The sequence below is a fragment of the Nilaparvata lugens genome, chromosome 5 (assembly GCF_014356525.2).
Source record: "Nilaparvata lugens isolate BPH chromosome 5, ASM1435652v1, whole genome shotgun sequence".
Taxonomy (NCBI): domain Eukaryota; kingdom Metazoa; phylum Arthropoda; class Insecta; order Hemiptera; family Delphacidae; genus Nilaparvata; species Nilaparvata lugens.
Genome location: NC_052508.1, coordinates 61,255,330 through 61,280,877, shown reverse-complemented (window position 1 = coordinate 61,280,877; position 25,548 = coordinate 61,255,330). Strand labels below are relative to the sequence as shown.

The window sequence follows — 25,548 nt, the reverse complement described above, 5'->3', positions numbered from 1 at the left end:
TTCTTCCCCAAAGTTGGTAGCAACTGCTGGCAATGATTTTTATTGTAACTGGTGTTATTGCTACATTTTGTATGAGGTGTATGAATGAATGAAATGAAAAAATGAAGAAACAGAATAATGAATAAATAAATAAAAACAATATAAGATTGTTATAATATCCAAAAATGTTATAATTCAATTAATTCATATCAGCACCAGTGAAAATGCCCTGTATGGTGAGAATATTATTCTTATAATCTCTAATCGGACTATGCATAACCTACTCTTTCAGCCGGATTGAGTAGGGAAATTGTCCCATTAGAACTCATGGGAATTATTTTTTCACTGTACCGATCAATCACTAAACGATCATGATCGATCTTTGAATACATATAGGCCTTTCTAGTTTTTTTTAATAATCCACTAGCAGGTAACCCGTGCTTCGCAAGGGTCTATTTAAAAACTTGATGTAACGGAATATAGAAGAATTAGGTAATTAAAATAGGCCTATAAGAATCCTCGGTTGATAAGGAATTTATAAGCAGCATTTCAAGTAAATCAGTCCAGTAGTTTAGAAGTGATGATGCGTCAAACATAATTTTCCTATCCTCTACACGTGTAAACGTGTTCAAGCCAGTTCTTTCCTTTATTATAGTATCGAAGATGATAGATAGGTGGATGATATAACCATCTATCTATCATATTCTATACTATAATAAAGAAATGAATGAGAATAAATGTTGAAAGGTTTGAGATATCGATGTGTGGTTTTCACCATACCTTTTCTCTGGAAATCCTGTATCGGAATCATGTATCATATGACCACGAGATGACCTTTCAATTAAAAAAAGAAATTGAATTCAAAATGGTGGAAAAAATTTGGGTGCGACGGAAAACCTGTTTTTATCATTCGAAAAGGATCCCCAATTTAATACCTATCTTCTAATTTCCCTTTTAAGAGAAATGTTCTGCTGCTTCCTTACAACTGAAAGCATGACAAATAATTGAAAACTTGACAAACTGAAAAATTGATGTAATCAAATCTTGAAGAATTAAAAATAGATTTATAACCATCCTCAGTTAAGCAAGAATCTATATGCAAAATTTCAAGTTAATCAGTCCAGTACTTCATACGTGATGATGCGTCCAACATAATTTTCCTATACTTTACACCTGTATACGTGCATTATAGTATAGAAGATAATAGATGGATGAATGATCATTGTTATTTTATTAAAAGATAGAATAAGTTGATTAGTTTCCCTTTCAGAGGGAATTTTGACAACCCACAAAACTCATTTTTCATTTGAAGATATAACGAAAAGGTGCATATGACCTTTTTTTTGCTCAGCTTGCCAAAATACCCTTCATTCCAATATTAAAATTTAATACAGTGAGTCAGTCATTCTATCAGGGCTCGAGTAATTTTGAAATTTTAATCAAATAAAAATGGAAGAGAATAATCTATTTATGTAAATATCAACACCTTTATTCAAAGACACATTAACTGCATGCGTTTTCAACCAAGGATGGTTATAGGCCTATTTTCAATTCTTCAAAATTTAATTACGTCGTTTTAATTCTGTCAAGTTTTGAAATAGATCCTTGCGAAGCACGGGTTCCTGCTAGTTATATAGATTATTGTGTACCTATTTTTGCACATGTGTATCAAGGAAAGATGTTATAATTCAAGTACCGTAACTAACCTGGTCAAGGCGTCGTTGACATCTGTGCGCATGCGATCCATATCCAATGCGCCAAGGCAGTCCCAATTGAAGTGCGTCATCCCCTCCACCCTCACATGCCGATCACTCGACTCCGGCAGAAAGTAGCTGTCTTGCATTATAACCCTCGATAATCCGGCATACCTTACAACAAATTCAATATACAATAACTCGACAATCCGGCACACCATATGGCAAACATTAACATAAACTTATTTTTTTCAACTAAAGCTATATTCTCTAATTCAATGCTATTATACCCTACACAACCGTTACTCACCAAAGTCAAGAACGAACACCTAAGAGGAACATTTAAAGTGGCAAATATAACCGATTAGCTAAGGTGAAATGGATTAGCGATTAGCTGAAATTGCTTGCGCTAGTACGAGCATGTTATGAGACGTAAAGAAGATCACATGACCAGACTCGTTATGGAAATTGAACAACCTAGGAGACGCCCTGGAAGATCGCCGACAACCTGGATGGGTACTATCTCCAAGGATATGAGGACGACGGATTTAGAGCCAGAATTAATTCCACAATGCTCAGAATGGCGGAAAAGGATTAGGAGGGCCGACCCCAGTTGTCGGCCGATTTTAAATGAATTAAAAATCCTTCCGTTGCCTAGTCCTTACATTTTCGAGACACTTTGTTTTATAAAGAAACACCAACCATTGTGAGGTATTTCACAATTACGAAACTCTGTACAGGTAAAACTTGAGAGACGAGGTTCATCGAACAACTCTTTAGCAGCGGGGAGTGAAAAGCGCTGGTATAAGATTGTTCAATGCTCTACTGCGCATCTCAAGGAAATGAACGGGAAGAATTTTAAAATAAAAAATTAGTTATTGAATGTAAATTAGTATCGCACTAGTTTTTAGGAAATAATGAAAAATTATATCTTCTTATTTTCTTAGCATTATTAACACCTTCAAGTTTTTAGAGAATATAAGTTGTTCAATTATTTTAGGAATTAATAGTACCCTTCATACTTTTTCATCGTAAACACATCAAACATGTAAAAAGTATAAAAACGGGTACTAATAATTTCTATAATAATTGAATAATTCAAGAAGCCCTTTTGAAATACTTAATTATAAATTATAATTGATTTTTTTATTTACCTGTCATGTAGCGCTTTGCTGAGCATTGTCTTGCCACCGCACGTCACCCCCGATACTCCGATCACGATCCAGTCATCGGTTGACGCCGCCATTTTGAAGCTACCGTCGCCAAAAGTTGAGTTTTCCAAGTTCACATAAATGTATCACAGTTAGGTTACAAAACCATGGACATGAGCTTTATTCACTTACAGGAGAATCTTGGCCAAGTCACGATGGAAGGGTGTCTGACATGCTTTAGATTTCTAGTCACCAGTTACTGTCATCAAAAATTGAGTTTTTCAAAGTCACATGTGTCAGTTACACTAACAATAAATTATTCACTTATACAGTCTAAAATCATAAGTTACTTCATATTATACCATAATGTTCAGTAAACGCTTAACCAGTCACTATCAACTACCTATTCTTATAATTTGAAAATCCACACGACTGAGTAAATTTCAATGTGAATATGAATTTTGGAATTCCCAAAGATTTTCAAAAAGTCAAGATTCAAATCATAAATGAATCAAAATTCTTCCATAAATTACTATTGACAAACATTGAAATGTATTAAATCACAAAAAACAGTATTAAAAATTGAACACATTTCTAAGGACTATGGTGCGGAAATAATTTACATTATTCACACATTCTGACACAAAAATATGAAACTGATCTCTAATCTCGAAACAATTAATGTTTTAATTAAATTACTTCACTTTGTAATTTAAGAATTTTTTATCGAAAATAATTGAAATTGTATTTTGACAGCAGATCACGCATGTAAGCAACTATTTTACTTGTGTATGGCACACTATTACACAAAGAACAAACAATAATTCTTTGTCGATGAGATGTCAATCTAATATAATATATATTGTATCACAGTTTACTAAATCAAAACAACCCAACTCATCACATATCAAATGCACGCAATAAATCTTTATCGCCTAATTTTATGGCAAATTATTCATTAACAAACTGTTATTCACTATTATGAACAAATTTCTAAACAAACTTCAACAGCGCAGAAATCTGAGCAGACAGAATGACGGCAAATTCATTTTCTATTGTTTCTGGCGGATAATTGAGTTTGACTGGCCAAAAAACTGGACCAATCGTTTCAACCTTGAGAACAATCTCAATCTGAAGCGTGCCTTCAGAGATTTCTATTTAGATATATTCTTATATAACAGTTTGAATGTGTTCCTCATTCATGAATGACCTTTAGCGGCCTCAGAGCAGCAGAAAATTGTTCAAAAATAACTTAAAATAGAGTAGTAATTGTTTAAAAATATCTAATCAAGAGAATTAGATGAACGAAAATATTTATATTTATTTTCAACATTATAATTTCTTCCGAGGAATGAATTCACTGATATAAATCTTTGATAGATTTAAATACAAGATAGTTATCAATTTGCATTGATTGTATTATAAATTATACGATACTATTCCTGCTCTTATTTGCCACTATTTATGAAAATTAAATTTTTCATCACTCGGTTTTCGGAAATATTAGTACCTTGGCATGCAATTGAGACTACTGGTAAAACTACCTATATATTTTATATTGCTGAAATAATATATCGAAACATGACTTTATCTGTAAGAAAACGACTTTCTACGTATTATATTGTTCCATAAATCTTAAAAAGAGTATCAAGTTATTCAGCATGGAATGAAAATATTATTATAAATTATTCAGCATGGATATTGTAAGTTTTGATAAAACTTTGAACTGCAACTTGGTAATTTCAACTTTCAAGTAAAATTTTATAACAATTCATCATAGCATTAAACTATTATTTCTAACTAGGCGATTTTAATACTCCCACAATTGCATGTCCAATACACGATCCATCACAGCAATTTATCAAAGCACTCAATTTACATCACTGATCAAAACAATTCAGAGGAAAATTACACACTAATCTTCTAAGTTTTCAATGGGAGCATTGTGATTGATTGGTATGGAGGTGAATCGTATTATGATTCACCTAAAAAAATGATTGAAACAACAGATATTTTAGGAATTGGCAATAAAAATATTTATTCCTCTATTGATTTTTACAACAGTGAATATCACAAGACCTGTACAAAACAAGAATCCCGTTATTGCCGGGATTATAAGGGCATAGCGCACGGGAGGGAATAGGAACGAGATCGGCTCATAGAAAGGGAGGATTATTATCCAAAGAGTATAATAGATGAAAACCAGAATACATGTATATAAGAGGATGGCTCCAATTTTCGCATCGTTCATAGTTGAAGAAAGTGATCTCAGCTAGTTTTCATTGATTATATAGTATAGTATGACGATTACGTGATAGATCAATGCAAGTGGACAATAGTGGATTGATTCAACAATAAAAATTACAAACTAAGAACAAATAACAATAATGAAGTGAAAATTACTTAATCGAAACAGTATTCGCGCTCAAAACGAGCAAAGTCCTCTTCAGTGAAAACCGATGTTTGCTCCTCCACTTTTTCAACTTCTACTTCCTTAAGTTTTGAAGCTCGCTTGAAAAACTGTGAAAATAGGAGAAAAAATTAGGAATTGATTTCGTTTTCCATGACGAAACACTATATAATAATTTTGTTGTAGTTTAGACACTGTGTTACATTTGTAACAAATATTTTGTAAATTAATATAACATTTGTACAAATGTAACAGTGTCTAAACAACAACAAAGTAAAAAAATACGATTTTGTTGGAATATCAAGTAGGTCAGCAAATCAGCCTAAATAGGATTTAGTTAAGAAAATAGTTATAACTTCAAGAGAAAAATTGACTAACTTCAATACACAACTTCAGAGAAAGGAAAGCATAGCTTAAGAAACTTTGGAGTACAACGAATCATGTTTACTTGTAGAAACGTCTGTCTTTCACTTTTACTCGAATCAATGAAACTTGTGTAAAAAAAGCATAAGAAACTAAACCTTCAAAATGTTCTAGTTTCATTGCATTGAGTATTGGTACAATAGAAGTATGTTATGGTCGTTGAATGCATAGGTATTGCCTCATAGAAGTGCTTCAATGCATAAATACAGTTTGTAAAAAAAGAGCAACCCTGGTTAGACCCAGACTATATCATGAAAGACTCATATTAAAGCGAAAAGTAACCAAGAAGACAAATCTATGCTAGAGTTATAAATTATATTTATTAATAAAATTAAATACATTTTTACAATCACATCATGTAACATACTTCAGTCAGTAGCAAAATATCTACAATCAATTGAAACCGCCATCAATGTTTTATCAAAGTATATTTCTTATCAACGAATTCCAACCTATTTTAACATCAACATATCGCCGGGATCATGGCGAACAATTAATAATTGAATTGAAGATAATTAAAGGATTAACCTTATTATTAACACCAAACTTGAATTGCAAATATGAAAGAGAGTTTAAGTACTTGAATAGAGGAAAATTTTCAAAGGGAAAGTTGCAAAAAGCAAATTAAGAGGAAAGATGCAAAGGGTGAGTTGAAAGAAAGGAAATTTGCAAAGTGCAAGTAAAGAGATAATTTGCAGAAAGTAAGTTGAGAGGAAAGTTGAACACTGACCTTAGTAGCTTTGGTATTTTCCACAACTGACTCACTAAACGCTTTTAGCTTATCAAGATTTTCCTGAGTTTTGTCCTGCTTGGTAGCGAATTTCTTCGTCAAATCCTCGAATGTTTCAACTTTTCGTTTGGACTTTTTCAGCACTCTGTTGGTAGCATTGTTTGGCCTATTCGATATGCCACTTGGTTTCTTACTTCTCTGTTTACCTACAGGAAAATTATTACATAAAAAGTGCAGCTATTCAAAATCATAACCCACAGCCAAGCCAATAGACGCTCTCATTGAATAAATTTTCAGTCACTATATCTGATACGAGGTCACCTCTTACCAATCACATGACTAACACTACTTACCAATCAAATCCAAACATTAGATCTAAATTTTATTAAAATGTGGAATTTAGCACCACCATTGATTTTCAATTATTTTCATATTTGGAGCAAATTTTTCAGAATACATTAAAACCCTCATTTTAAATGAATGCTCTTTTTATAGACCACTAAATAAAATTGCCTAAAAGTACATTAGTCCTGATGATTATTCTTGGCCTGCTTTATTACTAAAAGTTGTTGCATTAAACTCTAAAGAGCTCTTTTCCATTGAAACATGTAACAGTATTTATAGTATAATAATATCGAGTGACCTGACTGGTTCAGGTCTGGTGTCAAGAGTTATAGGTCGCAACTGATCAATTTCAGGGCCTCTGACATGACCTAATGACTGCTTTTTATGAAGCCGGGACCGACTGTTAACGTATCCAGCCGAGAAAAATATCTTGTATTTATAGTGAGATTCACTACGGTATATCAAGTCAGCACAGTTATCTACTACAGAAGGTGGTGGAGAAAGAAGCGTGCCAACAATGTCGCCATATAATTTCCACTGACTTGAATATTTTAACGTGAATCTCACCATAGTATAATATTATTGGATTTATAGTATATTGTTTCAAAAGTGATGGTTGTAATATCAGCATTTGATAAAAAATTTGTCTTCACTTTGATTGAATATTTTTTCAAATTTCAAGATCCAATTTCTTTCAACAAGTACCTAGTGTCTGTAAGCATTTTGGTAACTCAAAGGGTGTTTTAAATAATTATATTCACTGTAGTCTGTTTGGAAAACTATTGCTTGATATGTAAAAATTAATATTTTGCGCTGATAGAATTGAACATAAGAATTAGGCATAATGAATTATCAGCGAAAACCTGAAAGATTGATTCATTTACTACTACTTTTCAAATAAAATATATTATTTCTTTTTTTTAATAGTAATCATTTTTCAAAATATTGAGCTGATGTGAATCAACCCAAGTCTTTTATAATTATTTCACAAACTAAAAAATTATTTCACCAACCAAACACTCTGTCGCTTCACTGAACAGAAAGTACGGTAGTTGAATATTTCATTAGAATCTGATGCGGCACTCACTCTATATACTTTTCTTGCCTTGATATTTTTCTCATACTGAAATAATATCCATTCAATATTCACAATTCATTCATTCATACAATTCCAATCCTAAAGACTTTCAATACAAAATTCTTTCCTTTTCAAGTTTTGAAGAAAAATTGTTCAAATTCTGCTCAATATAAAAATGTGTTAGTGACAAAATAAAGTCTGAATATCATAATAATATTTATAAAGAATTACTTTATAAAATCACTTCACTTGTATGGGCTATTTTATTAAAATTAATAAAAACATGTAGTACCCTTTTTTATTTAAAACATTTTAAAAAAACTTTAAAACTAGTTTCGGCCTATTTTGCCATTTTAAATGGCCAAAGTAGGTTTAAAGTTTCGTAGTGTAAAGTTTAAATGACCTACTTTGGCCATTTAAAATGGCAAAGTAGGCCGAAACTAGTCGTTGAAATGTTTTTAAATGTTTAAATAAAAAAGGTCCCCGGTTAATTAAGAATCTATATGCAAAATTTAAAATCAATCAGTCCAGTACCGTAGTTCAGACGTGTCAAACATAATTTTCCTATCCCGTACGTGTATAAGCCAGTTCTTTTCTTTATTAGAGTATAGATTACATTGTAGAATTTCAAGAGCTTACAGAGATACAGTGGAGTTTCTCCGTACGGCAGGTAGTTGAAATGAATTCAAGTTATGATTCACAGAATAGTGACCCTTCAAACTGTTATCCCCAGTTTCACCAAGCCCGGTCAAGACATTTTTGAACATGGTCAAGCCTGGTACGCTTAACAAGTTTGCACTGAAATTATCTATAGTAGTAACTATCGCTTTATAAATATCATGTTTCAGTGCACTCGTTGTAAAGCGTAGGAAATTTAATCATGTTCAAATGTAATGACCGAGCTCGGAGAAACCGAGCATTAGTCTAGAATTCATCAAAAATAAAGAACATTTATGCCAGGTTTCACCAAGTCGGTCAAGAAATTTGAGCATGGTCGAATGAGATACGGTAACGAGTGCACTGAAATACATAATTTCTATGGTGCTAGAGGAATAACAAGGTATTGGCCTGGTTAGCCCGTCTAAGGCGGGTTACACACATACACATATCGCACGGTGCGACTAGCATTTTTCTGCTATTTATTGACATGCAGTTGAAAGACCATCCTGTGTTAATCAATGTAAAGACCAAGTTAATTAATGCACACATATGCGACTAGCATCGTGCAGCTTGAGAACCGATCATTCGGTGTTTGGCGATGCGGGCGATGTAGCGTGCGTCGTGAGTTGGGGTGATGGCCCTCGCTTCACGCGTATCAAGTAGCCTAGCACGTGCCACGACCACAGCGTGCAACCTACAGCGCAGCGGCTTATTGCACATATATGCATCTTGCACGGTGCTACTATAAGCATCAAAAATGCTAGTCGAACCGTGTAAGATGCATATATTGTGTGTAACTAGCCTTCGGAGGTAAACTGAGCATAAACTAATCGGAGGCAAACCAAGCCAAGGTTCAACCCGGATTGTAGCGCTTGAAGAAGAAAAATAAGTTATCGATAATTGCAGTACATACTTGTAAAACGTAGCAGGCTTGTACATGTTCAAATACCGAATGTCATGTCCATGATACATGTTCAATATCCTGAGCTTGGTGAAAACAAGCATAATATTATTCCCATTCAACCAATGTTGACAGATTAAAGTTTTTGCTTCATAGTGGATTGTGATTTCACCTGTTTTTTACCATATATTATGATATTACCGTATTATCAACTTTATCATGAATACTTCTAAATTTGTGATAATAAGAACAAAACCAGCAATTAAAAAATACTTCCATTTATTTCTCAAATAAATTACAAAAGCTATACAATGTAGAAACGTCAGCACTCAAAACTAATTGACTCGCAATCAATTGTTCGCAAAAAAATATTTTTAAACCTTGAAGATTTTTACAGCAAATTAAACAATTCAAACACTTCAAACCCAATAAATGTTAAACAATTATGTTTCTAACAAATTAGATCTATTATGAAATCTATCTAATTTTGCATAAATCTAGTTTTTTTTGTTTTACCTAAAATTAAAATCAATAGCACAAAAATTCAATAAAATTGGAAATTTATTGTTGGTATTTGGGACAAATATTTCAGAATTTAAGTTGAAAATTCAGAAAATTTTAATATTCAAGATACACATTCTCTAGATTTAAAATCTCAGAATAATTAGGTGTTCAAAAATTGATTCCGGTATTTTCACGTGATTATAGACTTTTTCTACTTATCTTTTGTATAGTATACACATAAATAAAAGAGAGGTCGAAAATCTGTCTGAGTTAAACACGCTTAACCGATTCAATTTATTTCAAGAATAAGAATGAAATATTTGATTGCAAAGAGATTTGAGTAAAAAGTCTATTTGAATTCATTTTTCTTTTCAGTAGCCTAATGATTTTTTCTTCAAAACTTATCAAACACAAAACACACTATGAACAACAGTTAAACCAAAATTTACAAAAATATTAACATTAAAAAATAACTAATTAAAACTTAATGTTATTCAGCCTTATACCTAGCGCCTAATACCTTAAAACAGCCTTGTATTACATTAATAATCGAACACAATAGAAAATTGTAGGAGGTAAGTAAGTTAATTTAATATCATTTCAAACCAAATAAAGCTAAATGAATATGTGACTGACTATAGTTTTATGCGACTATCGATAATGAAAAAAAATCAAAATCTCATAATTCTACTAAGAGAGATAGACGGAGAGTGAAATTAAGAAAATAAATACAACTTTAGTTATTTAAACTTGAGATAAGTGGTTACAATGAATTGCAATTTTGAAATACTTGTTTAAATTAGCAATTGAGAAAGTTCACACTTGTGAAGTTGAAAACTATTTAGATCCAGAATTTAATTGCTGAAAATTGTGATTCAAGAAGCCATCATCATCTTTTGCTATCAATAGTTATTTGAATATTGTCAAGAAATAGTGTTACAAATAAATTAGTTGTAATTTATTATGAAGCACAGAATGCATAACATTTGATTATGAATCAAAATGATCATGAATCACGTCTCATCATCACTTACATGAGTGTTATTTCTATAAACATCATCAATAATCAATATAATTAATATTATTTATTAATCAATATCATCATACTTAATATAAAGTCTCAAGAAAAACGTTGCAAACCGGAAAAACGCAGTAGGCTATATGAAACGAGCCTCATAGTATCTGTTTCATGTATGCAGGCACACCGAAGAAAAAAAACGTTATTTTCTTCAGTTTCACAATGAATTCAAATGGAAAAAGTCACGATACAATAGCAACAGCACCGTTTATCAAACTAATACAAAGTCTTTTGAAAATTAACCTATCGAAATGAGAATTTAATGGTTTTCACAACTTTCAGCGCGGAATTTTTTTTTTCGATATATGCATTACAATTTTTAATACTCTTGTGGAATTTTCGGTTATGCGAACCACACCTACTGTGATCTGCTGAATCTACTCCCGGAACAATATTAGTGTGATCCACATTTTTACTGTACTCATTTTATAATTCAAGTTTTTCATTATGTTAAATTTGCAGTGCTATTTTGTTTTTGTAACACTATTGGTCTTGTTAGACTTAGTGGGAAACTGGGAGTTGTCATATTATATAGATAAATGATAAATAAATATTACAGCAATTATAGTGTTGAGGTATATGAAACGGCTCTAATGCAATCCATCATTCACGTGACATTGATAGTACATGTAATGATAGTATGTTGTTTCATGTAAATTGTCGTGTACTGGTATATATTCAGTGTTTCATATATCGCGTTTCTCCTGTGTGCAACGTGCCTTAGCTCTATTACTACAAACATAAAAAATTAACATCAAAGATCGAATTCTATCATTCAAGAAGTTAACTTTACAGACAATATGAACATCATTGTCTCATCATAATCATCTCAAACAACAGCTAATCATATAATCCAAAAATCTATGTCCAGGTCATAGAGATAATTCAGTACATCAAAGTCAGACATAAATTATTTTATAAATATGATCATTTATCACACACTCAAGATAGATAGATAAATGGAATAGCATAACGCTCGACATCTGATCAGACAGAGCTTTTTATGGTCTATTAAATTTTGTGTGACGTCAAACTTTCCAGGTTTAAAATTCTTATATACTTTTTCTCACGGGAAATAAATACTAAATATTTCACTATAAATAATTAAATAACACATGAAATCATATTTCCTTTTGGCAATAGCAATTCTCTACCGAAAAAATATGATAAGAACAATTAATTCATCATGAATGTAATTTATGCCCCATAATAGCATTTTGTATTTGAATTTTTGCCGATCATCATTATCTTTTCCACTTGGATCAATTCATCATTTAAATTTATAGTTTGCTCTCTAATAATCAATCTCAAGATGTGTTCTGAAATCATAAACTAGAGTTATCGAATTGTTAATTTCATTTTTCATAAAAAAATACATTCATATTGCAAATATTCATCATAAAATGCGATAAGAAGTTGTACTGGAATCTGCATGATTGGCGGCATATTCAAATCAACTAAGCTATTACAGTACATAAATTACATTTATGATAAATTATTATAATATTTCACTCATCCTATCATTCCTGTAGAAAACTGCTATTGCCAGATTTTCTTGTAAGGAAATGTGATTTCATGAGTTATTTCATAATTTATAGAAGATTCAGTATCTATCTCTCATAAGAGAACATATGAAAGAAAATGAAACCGAGGAAGTTTGACGAAACGCAAAATAAAGTCGACCATAAAAAGTCTGATCAGATGACGAGCGTTTATAGCTGTCACACACTAACATCAAGTATCATCCTCAAACACCAATTACAAAGATCAAAAATCGCATAATTATCATCCCAGACATCACACAATTCACTATCACATACATCATACATCAACATCAAGTGCCATGTCCTCAACATCACCACCACCGCTAGAGACCAGTTGTTGCTGTGGCGCTTCAAACAGTGTGTTGTTGTTATTGTTGAAAGCATCTAAACTAAAATTTGGCAAAGCTGGATGAGGCTGGAAAGAATAGGTGGTCGACGTTGAGGCGGTAGCCATACCATCCTCTTTTTTATCATCTGACTGAAATGACGAACACAACATTTCTGATTCTTCCTTGTTCTTGGATTCATCTTTTTCTTTTACATTTTTCAAGGTTTGTTGTAGGAGCTCGGCCGCACGTTGTTCAGGTGGCTTCCAAACCACCAACGCCTTCGAAGGACTCTCCAGTTTTGCGAGAAGTTCGGCCGGCAAAATGTTGTTAGGCATGCGCAGTTGCCGAATTTCATCGCAGACAACTAGCGATGGTAGCGTGACGTCATCCTGCGACGTTTGCTGAGTCAGCAGCTCGTTGTTCTGGCTAATCTGCAAGCCCTTCATGCGACAGGCCATCTGCTCGTCAGTTATGTGCAGTTTTGGAGGCGGTATTTCTTCCCAGGCGAGAGGACACTTTCGTTTTGGTGGAATAAGAGGGCGATATGGTTGCGATGAAGTCATTCCCGTATCAAATCCATAACTACCCAAGTGTGACGGTCCACCTAGTTGTGACGTCACTGGAGCCGTAAAATTAACCACTTGTGATGTCATCGTAGGCGTTCCCGTGAAATTCACCACTCGTGACGTCATTGTCGGTGTCGCAGTAGAATGTAGAGCCTGTGACGTCATAGTTGGTGTTCCGCTGAAATGGACTACTGGCAATGATGCCATAGATGGTGTTCCAGTGAAGTGAACCACTTGTGACGTTATGGATGGAGTTACGCTGCTCCACGGAAGTACGGAAGGAATAAAAGGAGTCCATTGGGCTCCATCCCCCCCACCACCACCACCGAACGGAGCTACCATTTTCTCGCCTCCACCGTTGGCCATCATGTTTCTCTCTCTCTCTCTAAGTGTGTTTCCTCTCTCTCAGGATTCTCGTGCTCCTGGCCACACAAAGAAAATAAACGCCAATCAGTTTTTGTTGCACATCCAACGAAAACACTTCAAACACCACAAATGCAAATGCAAATTGCAAATGTTTCTTATGATGAGAAACACTGAAGACATTCATGTAAATACGTACATGTACAGTATCCAAATTACATAAAATCACTAATAAATCCCTCCTATATAAAACATACTGAAGAATGCAGACATTAGTCAGTAAATACATTCTATTCTATAGAATTGACCCCAGTTTTTTAATGTTTTCAAAAGATTATGACAGCAACTAAGTTAGCCTATCTTACTTCTTACTAAATTAAAAAATATTCATTGAATTACAAATTTACTACCTACTCTACTCTGAATAAAAGAGGGGCCTACCAAGGAAAATACGGAATAACATGAAGAGTGTTGTTGACTAATGTCTAATCATTTAAATCGTTTACGGGCATGACACCACAGCTACCTACAATCCTTTAAGTAGGCATAGGCCTATCCAAGTTATATCTTACATCTCTATTTCAGATCGCAAGTCGTTCTCTGTTTTTCAGATAAAAGTATATTCAATTTAACCCATGATTCGTACTTACAAATCTTACTATAAACCCATGTTGTGAGAAAGCATTGAACTAGATCCGTAAAGGGTCAACTAGATCCGTAAAGGGTCGTGGTCCACGACCGAGAAGGAATAGGCCTACCATTGATTCTCACTGAATTGTTGACGCATTGGTTGGCTGTTAATGTGTAAACACTTCCATAATAGTTGTTTTTCAGAATAGAATTTATGTGAAAATCAAGAATAACTATCACAGTTTTTCGTCATGGGAGATGGTGGTTATTTCGGTGGAATGGAACTTCCTACCGGACTCCCCACAATCAAAGCCAGGCTGCACTTTAGTATATGGGCCGCGGAAATCCAGCATTGAGACCTATACAGATCGATAGAGGAGATCAATACGAGATCAACCATGTATGACATTGTTGTCGATTTCCAAGGATTAGCTGAAAAAACATGGTGGAAAGTTCAAATTTTTTATATCAATTTTTATTTTTAATAATTTTTTTATGGCTAAAATATGTTTAAAACTAGTGCAATCTTATGTAAAATTTGACGAGGAATCCAATGAAACTAATTTCAGGTGCGTAACTTTAGTAGTTTTTGAGATATAGCAAAAAATGTGCAGAAAATTGCAATTTTTTTTATTTAAAATAGGTTAACTTGTTTTCATTGTGATTAATAGGTATTTTTAACTATTGGATTTAGTGGAATGATGAATTCTAAAGAAAAAATGTCTAGTCACTCGATAGCCTAACCTAACCTAACCCAACCCAACCTAACCTAACCTAACCTAACCTAATCTAACCCAACCTAACCTAACCTAACCCAACCTAACCTAACCTAACCCAAATGTGACTTAACATTTTTTCTTTAGAATTCATCATTCCACTAAATCCACTAATTCAGCCATGTTTTTTCACAAATATTTCCAACAATTCCAAGTTTAGGCTATCAAGGTTAGGTTAGGTTAGGTTAGATTGGGTTAGGTTAGGTTGGGTTAGGGTTAGGTTAGGTTGGGTTAGGTTGGGTTACATTAGGTTAGGTTAGGTTTGGTTGGGTTAGGTTAGTTGGGTTAGATTAGGCTAGGTTAGATTAGGTTAGGTTAGGTTAGGTGGGTTAGGTTAGGTGGGTTAGGTTAGGTTGGTTGGGTTAGGTTAGTTAGGTTGGGTTAGGTTAGGTTAGGTTAGGTGGGTTAGGTTAGGTTAGGTGGGTTAGATTAGGTTAGGTTAGGTTAGGTTAGGTTGCGTTAGGTTAGGTTGGGTTAGGCTATCGAGTGACTAAACATTTCTTTTTTAGAATTCATCATTCCACTAAATCCACTAATTCAGCCATGTTTTTTCACAAATATTTCCAACAATTTCAAGTTTAGGCTATCGAGGTTAGGTTAGGTTAGGTTAGATTGGGTTAGGTTAGGTTGGGTTAGGGTTAGGTTAGGTTGGGTTAGGTTGGGTTACATTAGGTTAGGTTAGGTTTGGTTGGGTTAGGTTAGGTTGGGTTAGATTAGGCTAGGTTAGATTAGGTTAGGTTGGTTGGGTTAGGTTAGGTGGGTTAGGTTAGGTGGGTAGGTTAGGTTAGTTAGGTTGGGTTAGGTTAGGTTAGGTTGGGTAGGTTAGGTTAGGTTGGTTAGATTAGGTTAGGTTAGGTTAGGTTAGGTTGCGTTAGGTTAGGTTGGGTTAGGCTATCGAGTGACTAAACATTTCTTTTTTAGAATTCATCATTCCACTAAATCCACTAATTCAGCCATGTTTTTTCACAAATATTTCCAACAATTTCAAGTTTAGACTATCAAGGTTAGGTTAGGTTAGGTTAGATTGGGTTAGGTTGGTTGGGTTAGGTTAGTTAGGTTGGGTTAGGTTGGGTTACATTAGGTTAGGTTAGGTTTGGTTGGGTTAGGTTAGGTTGGGTTAGATTAGGCTAGGTTAGATTAGGTTAGGTTGGGTTAGGGTTTGGTTAGGTTGGGTTAGGTTAGGTTGGGTTAGATTAGGTTAGGTTAGGTTGGGTTAGGTTAGGTTAGGTTGGGTTAGGTTAGGTTAGGTTGGGTTAGATTAGGTTAGGTTAGGTTAGGTTAGGTTGCGTTAGGTTAGGTTGGGTTAGGCTATCGAGTGACTAAACATTTCTTTTTTAGAATTCATCATTCCACTAAATCCACTAATTCAGCCATGTTTTTTTCTCAAATATTTCCAACAATTCCAAGTTTAGGCTATCGAGGTTAGGTTAGGTTAGGTTACATTAGATTGGGTTAGATTAGGTTGGGTTAGGGTTAGGTTAGGTTGGGTTAGGTTAGGTTAGGTTGGGTTAGGTTAGGTTATGTGGGTTAGGTTTGGTTGGGTTAGTTAGGTTAGGTTGGTTAGATTAGGCTGAGTTAGATTAGGTTAGGTTGGGTTAGGTTAGGTTGGGTTAGGTTTGGTTGGGTTAGGTTAGGTTGGGTTAGATTAGGCTAGGTTAGATTAGGTTAGGTTGGGTTAGGTTAGGTTAGGTTTGGTGGGTTAGGTTAGGTTAGGTTAGGTTAGGTTAGGTTGGTTAGATTAGGTTAGGTTAGGTTGGTTGGGTTAGGTTAGGTTGGTTAGGTTAGGTTAGGTTGGTTGGTTAGGTTAGTTGGGTTAGGTTGGTTGGGTTAGGTTAGGTTAGATTAGGCTAGGTTAGATTAGGTTAGGTTGGGTTAGGTAGGTTAGGTTGGTTGGGTTAGGTTAGGTGGGTTGGGTTAGGTTGGGTTAGGTTGGGTTAGTTAGGTTGGTTGGGTTAGGTTAGGTTAGGTTGGGTTAGGTTAGGTTAGGTTGGGTTAGATTAGGTTAGGTTAGGTTAGGTTAGGTTGGGTTAGGTTAGGTTAGGCTATCGAGTGACTAGACATTTTTTCTTTAGAATTCATCATTCCACTAAATCCAATAGTTAAAAATACCTATTAAGCATCATGAGAACAAGTTAACCTTTTTTAAAGCAAAAAATTGCAATTTTCTGCACATTTTTTGCAATATCTCAAAAACTACTGAAGTTACGAACCTGAAATTAGTTTCATTGGATTCCTCGTCAAATTTTACATAAGATTGCACTAGTTTTAAACATATTTCAGCCATAGAAAATTAAAAATAAAAATTTATATAAAAATTTTGAACTTTCCGCCATGTTTTTTCTCAAATATCTCCAACAATTTCAAGTTTAGGCTATCGAGTGACTAGGCATTTTTTCTTCAGAATTCATCATTCTACTAAATCCAATAGTTAAAAATACCTATTAAGCATAATGAAAACAAGTTACCTTTTTTAAAGCAAAAAATTTGCATTTTTCTGCACATTTTTTGCAATATCTCAAAAACTACTGAAGTTACGAACCTGAAATTAGTTTAATTGGATTCCTCGTCAAATTTTACATAAGATTGCACTAGTTTTAAACATATTTTAGCCATAAAAAAAGTATTAAAAATAAAAATTGATATAAAAAATTTGAACTTTCCGCCATGTTTTTTCAGCTAATCCTTGGAAATCGACAACAATGTCATACATGGTTGATCTCGTATTGATCTCCTCTATCGATCTACGTTGGTCTCAATGCTAGATTCCGCGGCCCATAAACTAAAGTGCCCCCAGCAGATGACATACCTCACAATCAAATTTAGTTTTAGGTTAATTTTATTATATTATATTTATTAGTTTAGACTCATCACATCTTCGTTTTTAATATCTTACTAAGATACAGATGGAGATTACTGGAATATAGATATTGGCATTTATTCAAATGCTAATGAATTAATAATTTTCGTTTAATAATAATTCTTACCAAGATATTAAAAACGAAGATGTGATGCAAAACCCGCCGGCGGCCCTCGATTCTGTATGAAATGTTACTTTCAAAGTCAGAATAAAACTGCAAACAACAAATTACTCAGTTGAGTTGAATTACTTTGTTTAGTTGGCTATACTTTAAGTATTTCTACACTTTTCTCAAATATAATTCGTTTTTGTTTCAATCTCTGTCTAAGTAGAAAGCATCTAACAGAAATGTTATTAGGCCTACTACATTACATTGTACAAGTTCAATCTTGCATGTTGTCTCATCTAAACTTATTTTTGCTACAATAATACTTGACTTGAGCCAAACAAAAATTTCAATTTGAAACATAATATTAAATACTATAAATTTAATAAATAATAGCATACCTTGAAATTCAGACGATTCCACAATTTGAAGACTTTTCTTAACCAAAGAGGCCGACATGTTTCAAAAGCATGTCATTTATTCCACGAAAAAATTAAGAAATTGCACAATCACAACTTAAATACGATTTTAATGTGTTTTCACTTGATTTTAATGTATTTCACCTTAACTTTCAACTTTTTTTATGAACGTGATGGCAGATTCACAGAGCCAATACATGAAGATGTAACACGAAGATTAACAGTAACACGAAGTGACGAAGTCACACGAAGTTAGAGATGTGTCGTTCGGTCATGAAGGTGAACGAGTGATCCGGATCACATTTATTCAAAAAAGAAACCCGTTCATTTGACCCGTTCATCAACTGGGGTAAATCCCTGTTTTTACTGTCTTTACACATCAACTAACTGTGGTGGACTTTTTTCTTTTTTTTGCTTGTTTATAGGAAAGCTATAGAAAATCAACCGTTCAATTGAACGGGTCGCGGGAGCGAACGTGAACGACTGACCCGAATCAGTAAAGTGATCCGAACTTCCCATCTCTACACGAAGGGACGAACACAAAGCTAGAAATTACTAGAAAAGGTTGACTTTGTTTTGTTTATAATCGATAACACGTAGTCGACCATCAAATCAAGCAAAGTCGCCAAGACCACTACTTCCTGTCTAAAATGTTCAATATGCCAACTCGAAAATTTTAAATTGCTCGAGTTGAGAGTAGACATTAAGCAGTTATTTGAAAAGATTGAAACAAGCCCGGTTGCACAAAAACCGGAAGTTTAATCATGATCAATTTCACAAGAAGCAATCCAAGAAATCTTGTTTTAAAAAGACGACTTTTCTGATTGGTTCTCGAGGAATTAATAACAATTAAAATTGAACCGACTTCTGTGCAACCTGCACATAAACTTAATGCCGCATGTACATGTTGGTCCAAAATGGGCACCATTATAGAGTGTTGGGTGATTTGCCAGCGCTGGCCTTCACTGGCCATCTCTACACTCAAATTCTTATTGACCAGAGGACCACCTACTGGACCAAAGGTGCCAACTAGTCATGACCGTAAACGACAACTTGACACCTCACACCCCCGCGTCAGGGTGTCCCCCACTAATTGTCACCTCCTTAGAAAGGAGACAAGAGACGGGGATGGATCACGTCAACTTGACACCTTGCACGCTGGCGTCAAGGTGTCACCCTGGCTACTTGTCACCTACAGAGCACCAGTTGCCACAGCTTACACCCCCGCGGCATAGGGAGGAAGGATCAAGCAATTTTAGTTATTGACCAAGCAAAGTGAGGTCTAAGATTCAAGTCGACGGTTTGGCATTTCTCTTAATGTTTAAAAGTTCATATGTTGCACATTTACAGCGAAACGCGGTAATGGATTTTCATGAAATTTGACAGATATGTTCCTTTTTAAATTGCGCGTCGACGTATATACAAGGTTTTTGGAAATTTTGCACCTCAAGGATAATATAAAAGGAAAAAGGAGCCTCCTTCATACGCCAATATTAGAATAAAAATCAGACTACCGTATTCATCATAAATCAGCTGTCGAGTTGATTATAAATCGCATGCCATGACTCATGCAATTCAATATCTCAATGTAACTTGGTAAAAAATCAGCAGTGTAGACTATAAATTGCATGCCTCATTGAATGCAATTTTTATGCACTATTAAATAGGATGCAACAAATTTATAACAGCTTGTCTGGGCGCCTAGATGTCTTCTGGTTTTCTCACGCTAAATTCTGGAAGTTGGTATATCAGTGTGGATGTGCATATGGTTTGGGACGTCGTTCAGTTAAAAATGTTATTCATTCTATTGATAAAATTTTTGTTAATTATTTGTTATTATATTCTCTTATTTTATAAGTTTTGGAATTTTGAATTCGCAATTTGTTTTATTGTTACTTTCTTCATAAGTCAGTACCATAGTTATATAGTATATTAAGATACTCGAGAGAATTTTTTAATTTTTTTGTTGTGAATTTTGTTTCGATTCTTAGTTTCATAATTTACTATTCTGTAAAAATTTTTGCTTCTGTGCTAAATCAATTTAAATCAGGTTAAGCATATTATAATTTCATCTCCTACTCCCACTGGCAAACAAGAGTCATCTTATGCCAGTGGTTTTTTCACTTACCGTTTATTATTATTACACTTTGGTTGGATTGTATTGTCATATTGAGCTTTGTTTGATTCATGTATGTATATGTAGTTATGAGTGTGGAATAAATAAATTTGAAATTTGAATTTGAAAGTATTTGAAATCTTTGTATTTTTCATTCTTGAATTACGTGGTATTATTGTTGTTTGTATTATTCTTTATTATTTTCTCGCGCTAAATTCTAGAAAGCCTTATATGATAATTATATCCTGTGTAAGCATGATCTGATCGAATAAATTAATTGCTTGATGCATGTAATTAATAACTAAAATAACATAGTATTGTCTCTCGAACTTTCTCTGCTTTGAACTTGGGCTGTCCTGTTGCCAGTATGTCTTGAAGGAGATAACCTTTTGATGTTAGCATTTTTGATACACCAACCCCATCAGCCATTAGCCGTTTTCACACTGATATCTCACCGACACAACATACAGATAGGATTTACTCTGATGGACAGTATAAGAAGAGGCTGCGTTACATAACTGCGTGAGGTCTACTGTTCACAGAACTACTAGTGATGTAGAATTGAGCTCTGAGCACTTTTGGTTCAGTGACATTTTCTCGTCGAATGCACGGTTTGGGAGATATTCTCTGTCTTTGTTATTTCTAGAACAAATTTTTTTGAGTTGGTTGAAAACAGAAATAAAAATCTGGTGTGGCGCACTCACACAGCTTTTCTTGCCATTATGAAAATTGATCAACTGACACTGGTGTTCACGCGCATCTCAAGTCTACTATTCAAAGATCTGAGCCAGCTGGTGACAGGACAATAACGCTGGAGACGCACGAGGTCTGCTATCTCTTCATAGTGAATGATTTGAATGAATCAACAGTTGCCAACTGTTTGCAATTGAATAATCACATTTTCTCGAATTTCGATGATATTTTCAATTTTAGATGAGAATGTTACGAAACATGAATTGTAGAAATTTTCATGCTCAATCTTTTCCACTTGAAATTTATTGTTAAAATTGTATCTGAAGCCTGATAATTGGAAATCTAAAATCAAACTCTGCATGGATGCTGCAGAGCTCCTGAAATTTTTACAGATAATATGGGACTTGTGACAGTTGATAGAGCTTATCAATGACTATTCTAGGTATGGATTTGATCAAAATCTTTGGAGCTGTTTTCGAGAAAATCGCGAAAAACCCTGTTTTTGATAACATTTTCGCCATTTTAACCGCCATCTTGAATTACATTTGGTCAAAATTGTTCGTGTTGGATCTGTAAAATCTGACAAAGCATTTATTGGAACGGTTCCACTTGTTACTCGTTCCGCTACTACGTAGACATCATGTCGTCATTTTGTCTGTCTGCGCTGACCAGTGACGTCACAGTCAAGGTCACCATGCTAGTCTCACTGCTTACGGCGCCTGTATTTACGTCAGAAGCACCTCTCTCGGTAGCAGTCAAACTAGGTTGCTCACTTCCAAGTCCCGCATTGCCTCTTTGAACCCAGTTCTCTCTGTTCCCAGATTAGAACTACAGGCAGCTTTGCTGCTTTCACGTCTTGTGAATAAGGTTTTAAAGGCTTCAAATCTTACTTTTTCTAATGTGTATTTGTGGACTGACTTGAAAACAGTCTGTGACTGGTTAAGAGCCCCTCCTGATCGTTCTAATATTTTTGTAGCTGTACGCATTTCTGAAATTCAGAATTCAACGTTTAACTTTCATTGGAATCATGTTCGTACTAGTAACAATCCTGCTGATTTGATATCTCGAGGTTGTACACCCAATCAGCTGGCCGCTAGTCATCTGTGGTGGAATGGTCCTTCATGGCTATCTATGCCGAATAGTTCTTGGGATTCTTTCTCTAGCAATGTTGCTATTTCTCAATCAGTTCAGGTATTAGCTACTACTTCGTCTCGTAATGATGTTATTTCAGGTATAATCAATAGTCGCTCCACCTATCACAAAATCGTTCGTACAACGGCGTATGTTCTACGGTTCATTCATAATAAATTGTAAAAAACAAAATTCAGTCACTCCGCGCTTTGGTCAATTAACTATCTCTGAAATTTCAGAAGCTGAAAATTGTATCTTCAAATCTATTCAAGAAGAAGCTTTCTCTGCCGAACTTAAAGCATTGCGTCAAAATCAGGAGCTATTGCCTAATAGTTCTATTAAAGCCTTGTCACCATTCATTCATTCAGATTCTCTGCTCAGAGTTGGTGGACGTTTACAAAATGCAAATGCTTCCTTTGATTACAAACATCAAATATTGTTGCCTAGCAATCACAAATTCACTCGTGCATTGATTGTTGCTCACCATCGTCGTCTAAGTCATGCTGGGGTGCAGGCCACCATGGCCAGTGTAAGACAACGATTTTGGTTTCCCTCCACCCGTCGCACCATCAAAAGTGTATTGCGGCATTGCATATTGTGTTTCCGCTTTTCGGCTCTTCGTTCTGAGCAAATCATGGGTAGTTTACCAGCGGCCCGCGTTCAGGCTAATTTTCCCTTTTATAATTGTGGTTTGGATTACGCCGGTCCTATTTCCATCCGTGTAGGCGGCCCCAAATCTCGTACTTTTTCTAAAGCATACTTGTCGCTGTTTGTGTGTATGGTAACTCGTGCCGTTCATATTGAAACTGTCTCGGAACTTACTTCCAAGGCATTTATTGCCGCTCTGATTCGTTTTTCTGCTCGTCGTGGCATTCCGCATTCCATTTTTTCGGACAACGCCACAACTTTCGTTGGTGCCAACAATGAGCTACGTGAGCTACACGAATTTTTGTCCTCTGATCGTCTCAAATCAGATATTCATGACACTATGTCTGTACTCAACATCCAATGGCACTTCATTCCTCCTCGGGCTCCGCACTTCGGTGGACTCTGGGAGAATGCGGTAAAAAACTTCAAACGCATATTCCGTGTAGTCACATTCAACAAGGTATTTAACTTTGAAGAAACCTGTACTCTTGCTGCTCAGGTCGAAGCCATCTTGAATTCGCGCCCTCTTGTTCCCTTGTCGGAAGATCCACATGATCTTGCTTACTTATCTCCAGGTCATTTTTTGATTGGACGTCCACTTACGTCATTACCCTTCTTGCCGCCTAACACCAAACACATTGATCATCGTTCACGTTGGTATCAACTTGCTGTTTCTATCCAGGAGCTTTGGGATAGGTGGTCTCGTAAATATTTAACCACTCTTCAGAAAAAAGGCAAATGGTTAAACAGTTGTGAAAATTTGAAGGTCGGTACGGTTGTCATCTTGAAGGATCCTGGTTCCGCGCAGTCCACTTGGAAGCTGGCGCGCATTACTGAAGTTCATCCCGGTAAGGACGACAAGGTTCGAGTTGTCACTGTTCTCACTCCCTCTGGCACTTTTAAGAGAGCTATTTCGAGTTTAGCACCTCTTCCCATTGATGAGGATTCTAGTTAATCCCCTTGCTCTTATGGTTCATGTTGTATTTTCAGGTTTCATTGTTTTTTCCCCTGGTTCTCACATGGGGCCCAGTTTTCAATTTCCAATTGCCTTGCCAGATTTTACATATTTCTTACTTTTTCTTATTGTGCCATACCACCATATCACTTATTGTGACACAAGGGGCCCAGTTTATGTAAAATCTGACAAAGCATTTATTGGAACAGTTCCACTTGTTACTCGTTCCGCTACTACGTAGACATCATGTCGTCATTTTGTCTGTCTGCGCTGACCAGTGACGTCACAGTCAAGGTTCACGTTACTACTCTAGTCAAGTTGGTTTTCTATACTTTTATTCATACTTTTTCGTCGGATTATTTGCCGTTGCAATTTTAATATTTTTACTATTCAATTTTTTGGAATTTAATCTTGTCTTTAGGCATCTTACTTTCTAGATATTTGTTACTTTTTCACCATGCGGTTGCGGGCGCTTTGCCTACGTTTCAAACACATCCGGCATCTTGCCTTTTTCATTGAGCATTGTAGTGTTTCCGTGTCTTTTGCAATGGTTCCTAGTCGATAGTGCATTACGCTGTCGGTCTAAACCTTTTATCCATTTTCATCAGACCTACGAAACGTTTTTAAAAGTGAATTATTCTTCAAATTAATTCGTTTGTTCTATTCTTCAAGTGTGATTCAATTATTCATCGATTTCTTCACTCATTTACTCTGTTAAACCTTTGATAAACTTTGTCAAAAATTGCAACCTCGTGTGAGCGTTCATCGCTATTTATTTGATCTACAGAACATTTTTAAAGTGTGAATATTATTCTACAAATTAATTCATTTATTCTATTCTTCAATTGTGATTCAATTATTCATCGATTGCTTCGCATTTTTGCTTTGATAAACTTTGCTAAGTTCACGACCTCGTGTGGGCGTTCATCGCTATTTATTTGATCTACAGAACGTTTTTAAAGTGTGAATTATTCTACAAATTAATTCATTTATTCTATTCTTCAATTGTGATTCAATTATTCATCGATTGCTTCGCATTTTTGCTCTGATAAACTTTGCTAAGTTCACGACCTCGTGTGGGCGTTCATCGCTATTTATTTGATCTACAGAACGTTTTTAAAGTGTGAATTATTCTACAAATTAATTCATTTATTCTATTCTTCAATTGTGATTAAATTATTCATCGATTGCTTCGCATATTGCTCTGATAAACTTTGTCAAAAATTACAACCTCGTGTAGGCTTCAATTGCCATTCTTCTACAATTGGCTTCACCTCGTGAAACTCAAACTTTCAAGTTCATCATCTCTACCGTTTGGAAATCAATCCAAAAATTCCACAACTTGAAGATCGGATTATTCGTTTGGAATTCTACTTGCTCCTGCCTACATTTCCACTGGGGGATTCACCTGCTGTGGTAGACGTTTCCATTCTTGTCATCGCATGGCCAGATCACATCATCG

At 34.9% G+C, this 25,548-nt stretch overlaps 1 protein-coding gene across 2 annotated transcripts in view; it reads right to left on the bottom strand.

The window, feature by feature from the left end:
* The window catches only part of LOC111048734 (nicotinamide riboside kinase 1), a 40,040-nt gene extending 21,244 nt beyond the window's left edge, over positions 1-18,796 (bottom strand). The window contains exons 1-5 of one of the 2 annotated variants that reach the window (XM_022334681.2): positions 18,526-18,796; positions 6,388-6,593; positions 5,228-5,344; positions 2,828-3,083; positions 1,686-1,847 (exon numbers count right to left, since the gene is read on the bottom strand). In XM_022334681.2, the coding sequence (XP_022190373.1) occupies positions 1,686-1,847; positions 2,828-2,919 (254 nt within the window). In that variant the 5' untranslated portion in view covers positions 2,920-3,083; positions 5,228-5,344; positions 6,388-6,593; positions 18,526-18,796. Of the gene's footprint in view, positions 1-1,685; positions 1,848-2,827; positions 3,084-5,227; positions 5,345-6,387; positions 6,594-9,633; positions 13,815-18,525 lie in introns of those variants that run through there. The other variant, XM_039428974.1, reaches the window with a different exon arrangement.
* Positions 18,797-25,548: the final 6,752 nt, after the last annotated feature.